The 8,651-nt window shown below is 36.9% G+C and overlaps 2 protein-coding genes across 2 annotated transcripts; one reads left to right on the forward strand and one right to left on the reverse strand.

Moving 5' to 3' along the window:
* Positions 1-78: 78 nt before the first annotated feature.
* On the reverse strand, positions 79-5,058 carry LOC137945205 (ribulose bisphosphate carboxylase/oxygenase activase, chloroplastic). Its single transcript, XM_068790984.1, has 12 exons — positions 4,670-5,058; positions 4,474-4,559; positions 4,177-4,186; positions 3,806-3,868; positions 3,244-3,357; positions 2,939-3,000; positions 2,227-2,281; positions 1,955-2,156; positions 1,584-1,690; positions 1,416-1,471; positions 702-794; positions 79-593 (listed from the first exon to the last, which is right to left on the reverse strand). Exons 1-12 carry the CDS (start codon positions 5,004-5,006, stop codon positions 486-488), a joined length of 1,293 nt encoding a protein of 430 aa, XP_068647085.1. The 5' UTR covers positions 5,007-5,058; the 3' UTR covers positions 79-485.
* A 1,570-nt stretch (positions 5,059-6,628) lies between these two features.
* LOC137946822 (uncharacterized) lies at positions 6,629-7,906 on the forward strand. The gene has a single exon (XM_068793117.1). It carries the CDS (start codon positions 6,629-6,631, stop codon positions 7,904-7,906), a length of 1,278 nt encoding a protein of 425 aa, XP_068649218.1.
* Positions 7,907-8,651: the final 745 nt, after the last annotated feature.

Below are 8,651 nucleotides of genomic sequence, written 5' to 3' on the forward strand. Positions count from 1 at the left end.
TCTATTGTTAGGTTAATGTTTCACTCTACTCGAACAATGATATTTGAAGATTAGTCTTATCAAATTATAAAAGCAAAGTAACTTAAAAAGGTTAACATGTAAAGAATCCTACGAACAAGATAGGCCAAATACAAGCTGTGCCCATGTGAACGGGTCACACAATTTCATGTTGTTCCATACGTGATACGACTAATCGTATTCTAGATAGCTCCATAAAATAAGAAATTTAAATATATTTTTCATCAGCTGCGAACGGTGCAAAAGGAGCGATTGCTTTACTGGCCGTCGAAAGCTAAGATGTATGGGGATGGCATGTGGTGCAAAACCCAGCAAACTAGAGTTATGTTGTGTGGATTCGGAATAAGATTTAAGGAAAAAATGCATCCATCAACAAAGTCATCAGTCAAGCATCCGGGGGTCTTCCTAGGCATGGATAAATAGTCCCTCCAAAACTGAATAGCAAGCTGTCTCTCGTGTTTGGTTTTTCAATCATCCATATTTTTCATGTATTCCTTGGAAAGTTTAGTCTCCATGATCAACTCCTGCTCTCTAATGAGAGAGTAACCCGACTCAAGTAATGCCTCCACAGTTTGCTATAAACACATCAGTCACCTAGTAAGTCCTTCCAAAAACAACTTTGTTTTATGAAACAAATGAAGATCGATCTAGTGCATTTAGACTTCGGTACCTCTGTTTCTTACCTTCGGTGGAATGAAAGTTGGAAGTTCGTTATTTTTCCTTCGTTTGAGAAGAGTGTTCCCAAGATTTTCATAACCACCAATGTCGCTTATCCACTACCAGATTACAATAAAGCAGAATTAGTAACTGCATTAAACGGTCAGGACCAACTTTCCACCAAACATAGTGAGTCAAAAATGGAAGAGACCTTCTAAATTCATGATGGAGATTTTATGGAAGACAAACTTCATGGGAACACTAATACAAAAAAAGGAAGAAGCATTTCAGAGCTCTTACTTTCAATTATACCTGTTGTTGGAAAGTCGAACAATGGAAACTATGAAGTTAAAGCCTTTTCCTATTTCGTTCTTTCTTAACAGGCTTCTGAAATTCTTTGATAAATTTACGAAAAGGTTCATTTTTAATAAGATAGTTTAGTCCTAGAAACAAATCAATTCAATAAGTAGGTGTCATTTTATTTTATTTTCATTTTTTTTTGTTTTCTTTACATAATAGAAAGAAAGAGGCACTATAAAACACATTGTCTGACTCTTCCCAATACCCAACCCCTCGCTACCTGGAAGCACAAGAAGCAACCATTGGCACAATGTATGACCTCTCATAAGCAAATTATATATGGTAAAATATTATTAGCTATCAATTTCTGCAGATTGGCAGAAAATCTGTCTCAGAAAGAACAGAAGCAATAGAATTTCAGACATCCAATGTTGGAATACCTCTGAAATAGATCGATCATAAGTCCGGGACCGAAGAGCTCCATAAAAATCCAAGGCTACAAGAATAGATTCCCACTCATAAATGCAGAACTTTAAAATAAAAGATAAAAAAAAAGAGCTAAGAATAAAGAGTAAATTGTAAAGAAATCTAACTGAATTAAAACAAACCTTGGTTGGGAAATGAGTCCACAATGGTCTCAACTTGTTCTTTTGTTATCCCATCTTTCTCATACATCCTCTGAACAATGTTAACAATATCCTCTCGATTGGGTTGCCTGTTTCATATCGTAATGTCTCAAAAAATGAGAAAATGAATCTCTTCTCCAGCTAATAGAAACATGAAAAATATAAAGTCTTTAATCAATTCTGAAACCAGTGCAATCAGCTCGTAGCTTTATGGCCCAAGTACAGAATCGTAATAAAAATTAAATAACAAAAGGAAGGTGGGAAAGAGAGAGAGAGAGATGTGCTGTGCTATAACAAAAATTTTAATGGTTTTTATAAAATAAATGAGTATACAACCTAAAATTTCCACATACCAATAGAATTTTTCCATCCTTCCATCACGAATCAAGGGAGCATAGAGTGTTGAAAAATCATTTCCAGTAAAAATGATTGGTATTCGATGTGTAATATCTGATTCTCTCCAATTCTGACCAATGCTCACTCGTGTTGGATTATCTGCTAAGTTCATCAGAGTTCCAACAACAATCTGATTGTTGACTGTCATTTGAGTATTCCCTAAAAGAGCAATAGAGAAATGTTTAGAGAAATAACTTATTGTATACAACCATGAACTTTGGAAACTCACCAAATCTCCCCAATCCCGCATCAATATCATTAATCATTAAGCAACTCATCTTTCCCTGCCAAAACACATTGCCGCAGCATTGAATCATAATGAAAAATCAATAATAAAATTCATATAATTTGTAATTCCTGATGAATACTCAACAGTGTAACATCTGATTAGGAAAAGCAGCTCAGAAAAAAGTTAGAACTTACATAGAAGAACAATAAGGTGGATATATGGATTTATTTATTGCAGTAAAAAAAATAAACCTTTACACATACAGATAAAGCAATAGAAGATAAAAAATTTGATTTATTATCTTTGTCATTGACTCCAGTAAAAAACACAGCAACTCATTTCAATAGCTTTCTCCAAATCATTGCAACCAACAGGAAAGCATAAGCATGTAAAAAAATTATCAATTTTACAACAGTACTCAAAGTTTCACGACTAAAAATCAAACTATAGATCTAGAACCGTCATTATGTATGCAAGACTGATAGCACACTCACTCAAACTGTAGATACCAGGTTCCTAACAAAGACAAGCAAAGATCGCATATATGAAAGTTACACCGGACAGACAGTTTCACGGACAAGATACAGTGGAAAAATCTAACCTGAACCAAGGAGGGAAATTTTATAGACCTTTCGAAGTACAAACTCAATCACTAAAGCACAACAAGCCTAGACATACGTATTTCAACAGTGAGAGTGAGGAGGCTTCTAACTTGGTTCTGGACCACTTGTGAGGCTGTTCTATATCGTTCACGTATGAGTTTTCCAGGTTCTCCTGAAAAATATAAAACAGTAGCAATCCAAGAGGATGAGCGGAATGATAATAAGATTTAATCAGGTTCATATATGAACAAGCCCAAGCAGTCAAGCTTCAATCAAATCATATATTACAAATACTACATAAGTTTGAGATGGAGTGAAGCATGGAATTGAATACAAAAGAAAATGCCAAAGGCATAAAGGATATCTGTGTACAGTTTCAATAAGCAACTCATGGACAGAAAATTTGCAGATTTACCTGCTCTCTCTGATTCCAACTCCCCGGCAGACAAAATAATTGGCTCAATTCCCATGGCTCGAAAAATAAGTTCAGTCTGAAATGTTTTTCCTTGTCCTTTGCCTCCCCAAATGCCTGAAAGACCAAACAATAGTTCACAAAAGAAAGATTCAGAATCTTATAACATTAGCATTAATGCAAAGAACGCAGAGCCTATGCCATTCACAAGATGGCTTGGGGGTCTTACTGCCAATTTTGGCTTTTGATAGAAATTAATACGAAGAAAATAGTTTATCAGAGTAACACTCCATGTCCTGTTCAAGTGAGGGCTCAGAAAAGGCAAAGGAAAATGATTCGCAACCTTTTCAGGAATTTACACCTGAGCTTCTCTTTTTTTTTTTTTTTGTGAATGGTGGGGAAACATTTTTAAATGCAAACCGTATAAAAAGAAGCCAGAAATCCCCACATAAGCACTCACACTTTCAAGCACAAGGGAAAGAAAGGAACAGAAAGTCGATTTGGTAACCAAGCAAATGACTGAAGGAAATTAATAAAACTAGAAATATCCATAAAGCAGGTTTACCTAGAATTAAAGGAACTTTGGTGTTGAGAAGGTGAACAATATAGTTCTTTACGATGTGGCATACTGAAAATACAAAATCACAATCAAGTGAGAGAATATCAAAAGGTCACAAATTTAACCTGCATATTTAGATATCTCTCTGTCGTTTATGATCCGTCAGGACAAGGTATGCATATAGTTCAAATGCTACTGTTTTTGTCAAGACGGATGATAATGTATTTTGAGAAAAACATACACTTTTGGGCAACCTGATAGAACAGAAAAAATAAAAGGTTAGAGAGAAAGAAGAAGGCCATTCTTAGAGTCCATCACTTCCCTTGCTGTACCTCACTGAATATTTACTCTATGCTTCAACATTTTTCAGAACTTACCAATTTTATCCTGCAAAATAAATGAAAACCGCATTTCAAGAATAGACAGTAACAAAAGTAAAACTTGGTCGCAGCTTATCATCTGTAGTACTTCAGATGCATTTGAAAAAGAAAGGGGGAACTAATAGACCACATGACATGGTTATAAAAGCAATCTTCATAAAAAAAAAGAACAAATAAAGAAATTATATTCGAAAAAGGTAACAACCGAAAAATATGAACATGATTAAACAACACAACCTGGACAAAATCGAGAATGAGATAAAACATGGAAAGAAAAGCGTTGAAGCTATTCACCATAAAAAGCGGAGCTATGTAATAATCTCCCTGGAGGTACTCGAATGTCCTGGTCACCTTCTGCCGGTAATCAAAGACGAAATCCGCTACGGAAAAGAAGAAAAACAAAAAGGAAAAAGACAAACTCTGAATTCTCAATTCAATCTCCGTCTTCTAACTGTCCAAACACATAATAGTGAACGGATCTCATACTTACCATCCTTCCCAAGGAAGTTTCCGACAAAGAGGTCATCGATCACACCTTGCTTCGCTCCAACCGCGATGTTCATATTATCAGCCTCTGCTCCCAACCTGTACAGATAATCCTTCCCTTCGGAGTCTTTCGACTCCCAAGAAGACTGCTCGGAAATTCTCTTTGATGACGTCTGATTGTCCTTACCATCCTCGAGTCCAGGATCCTGCGGAACCTGACGAGAGGACAGACCAATCCGAGTCGAAATTCTTTGATTAGGCACGGGAGAAAACCTTTGCCTGCAATTGAGAAAGGATCGACGGCGCAAGAGGAGATCACTGCTGCAATTGCAGAGAGCCATCCGGGAGGAAGTGTGGGAATGATTTGGCGCCACAAGCTGGTGCGAGGCTTTAACCAGCATATCCGTTTGAATGAAAAGTAGAGTTCGCTTCGCCTAGTCTAGTCCACTTGTCGTAACAAGTAGACGTGGCAAAACAATTACTTCGGTGCCATGGTCAGTTGCACAAACGTTTAAACGCTTGCTTGAGTCGTGCCGGCCTTTAGAACCTGCCTCCCAGAATCCTTCCTCACATTTTTTTTATTATTTTCAAAAGAATAAGATTAAAATATTGAAATAATAAATAAAAACTTAGGTAAATGTCCCAGTTTTATGTACCTTCTAGTGCTCGGCAGTTTTATATACCCAAAGGCTAATCCCAATAGAAAATATTAAACTAATCCTAAAGGCTTAGAGCTGTAGCACCTCTTTGAGTTGTGGTTTATATTATCCATAAGACCCTAAGATCAAGAGGAGGAGACAGCATTTAGACACACCGGGTGATCTGAGCTCGGCCTACACCGGGTCCGAGTTGGATTCTGTGCCTGAGTGGCTAAACCCTGAAATGAGTAAAGTTCCCCTGACTGGATTGAAGGAAAGAAAATGAGAATTTACTAAAAATAGTTAATAAATTAATATAATTATCGAATTCTTGTTTTCACTAATTATTTTCGGAAATAATAATAATAATAAAATTCTTTTTTTTATTTTTTTTCTTTTCATTGGGTTCCAAAATAGAGGGAAACATTTCTCGCCTTCTACCCGTCTTCTCCGTTGACTACGTCAACCTTAATTCAAGTTTTGAATTCTTTGGTTCGATTTGAAGTTCTCCCACAAGACGTCGGTACCATTCCTGTAGCTTGCGTTCATCTCTCCTTCTTTCTTTACCATTGGTTTTCTCCTAATTTCATTCTCCTTTCAACTGCCATCAAGAGGGATTTTCTCTGTCCTCCTATACATTCTCCCCTGTGTCTCCTGTCCCTGTCGATTTCTCATTGCTGAAGGTTGAGATGCAGGGACGAGAGATTCATTGATTCTGTCAGGTTATACTTCAATTTCAAGTTTCAGTTGTGTTCATTTTGAGATTCTTGTGGTTCATTGTTTCAATTTTTTTATTTGAGAGCAACGATCTTAGGTACTTTGATTGTCATTTTTCTGGATTAGTTATTATCTGTCTGATTTCAAGAATGAAATTTTTGCACTGGATAATCATTGTCAAAGGTCAAGTAATTGATTTCCTCACAAAAACTAGAAGCAGCTGGTTTTTTTCTTCATTGTACAGAAGGAATTAATGAATAGATTCTTGTGGGTTCTCCATTAGAATTATACCCAACTGAAACCTGGATTGTCTGAAAAGAGAAGGACCTTGAAATTACAGTAGAATGTTTTCTAACTAGCAGGAGGTTTTGACATCGATGCACCTGTAGAAAACTCCCTCGCTGAATCGATTAAATAGGTTACTCTTCATTTTGCTATTAGTTCCAATGTAATTTTTCTGTTGTCCATAGAAGATTATGATGAGCATTTTCTCAAATACCAGAATTCTCATTATCGAATTTTACAATAAATTTTGATCCCTGATCATCCTTAAATTTTTTGCTTCCATTTAAGATACTTATATTTGGTACTAAAACTACTAGTAGGGCATGGCTGCGAGGACAAAGGACAGTGCTCATGGAAAGGAGAAGGCCGCCAGTTTATCCCATTCACAAGTTGTGGATATATCCCATGGGAAGAGAACTCCCAAACCATCAATTGCAGTCTCTCCAGACAAAGGCAGTTCTTTACTAGCAGAGAAACCAAAGCCAAACTATCTCAAACCCACAATAAGCTCAGGTCATGAAGCTTGTAAGTATGTCAAGAAACAAACTTCAGAATCTCAAGCCCCAAAGCGGCTGGTCCACAAATCATCCCTCGATAAACCACATTCTTCAACGTCACAACCTCAAAAAACTCAGGTTTTGGTAGGCTTCAGGGAGAAGCCTACCAAAATTTCATCTCCAACAACTAAAACTGCCACTTACGTAAGAGCCTTCTTGGATAAAGAGACCTCTTCTTCAAAAACGGTCTCAGATAAGGCAACAAAAACAGTTAGAAATGGAAAAACTCAGCCATCTACAAAGCCAAAGATCATTAAAAGGGAATCATGTTTCCCGAGGAAAAGAGAAAATAAGACACCTTCAACAGTAACAACTGCCCATCAGGAGACTGAAAAACCACCTAGCATATGTGATGAGCAGGAAGAAAAAGAAACAGAGAATGTGGAAGTACAAGGCTTCAAAGTGGAGGATGAATCAGTAGAATATGAGCCAGAAACTCCAGAAAATGAAAATGCTGGAGCACTTGAGTTTGTAACCACATTGGAAGAACATTCAGAACACAGCAAAACAGAAGTTGAAGGCCTAAAAGATAACGAAATCGATGAAGATAACCGGGATAAACAGAATGGTGAACAACGTACCACTGATCAACATGACGACGGCCACAACACCAGAAATTCTGAAGAAAATGGCATTGTAGATGAGGAACAACCACAAAAGAATGAAGATGAGGAACCAAAATCTAGTGAAGAAAATAAGGTAACCATGGACACTCAAGAGGAACAGACCGTTCACAATTCTGAAAAAGCTAAAGAGGTCACCGATAAGGAATACGAGAACGAAGGAATTGAGAAAATCACTTTCAAGGAAAGAGAAGTGGGAGAAATGGCCGAGGTCACTAATCCAATGCCGGACAGTACCTCGCCGAAGAAAAATGAAGAAAAAGTGAAGAAAGACTCTCCCGATTATAATGACGTGATCGAAGAAACAGCGAGTAAACCCGTGGAAAAGAGGAAAAACAGGGTTTTGGCCCTGGCTGGTGCCTTTGAAACTGCTATTAATTTGCATGAATCAACTGTTAAGGGCTCTAAGGGAAGAGAGTGAGTACATCATCGACGTAGTGATTTTAGCATAGATTTCTAGATTTATTTCTTCCTCTGTGACAATGAGTGAATTGTGTATAAGTTTCAATTTCTTTCTTGTTCTGAAATAAATACCAGTTGAAAGTTACGACATTAATTATGTATCTTGAATAAACAGTTCACCACCCAAGAAAAAACTTCTACTGCTTATGCAAGTAGATAGTTGGGATAAGACCAGATCAGGAACCTAATAGAATGAGAGAAACAGATCTCCTGATAAGAGAAAAAAGAATAGACAAATTAAAAGGGGAAAGATAGCCGCTTCAAAATTAGATTGCATTTAGCTTTCCTGTATTGGTAGCAATGAATCCTGCCTTGAAAATTATGAATTGTATATAGATGTCAAGTTCTCTATTGTTCTTCTGCTAAAAAGAAAAATCAGTATTCATCAAGGAATCACAGCAGATGATGAGCCGTTTGTTCAAGAGAGAATGAAATTTAAATGTCAATTTTCAGCCATAGTCTAGTCACCTGTTAGATCAGCATCTCGAAAAAACAGGGAAGAGTCCCTGGCTATATGATTCGGTTAATTTCGAAAGACCTTTGAGAAGGAAAAAAAAAATCAATCCGAAGCAGAAATAAAAAAGTGAGAAAATAAAATATGGCTGCTTCAAATTTGAAGGGAGCTCTGAGGAAAATCACTCCCACCAATCGTGTAGCAGCTTGCTCTTGGCACTGTGCAAAAGGTGGCTTGCCATTAAATAACA

This window comes from Aristolochia californica, unplaced genomic scaffold, assembly GCF_029961685.1.
Source record: "Aristolochia californica isolate CCGP_79_NKW_82.1479 unplaced genomic scaffold, dmAriCali1.0.hap1 SCAF_12, whole genome shotgun sequence".
In the NCBI taxonomy this organism is placed as follows: domain Eukaryota; kingdom Viridiplantae; phylum Streptophyta; class Magnoliopsida; order Piperales; family Aristolochiaceae; genus Aristolochia; species Aristolochia californica.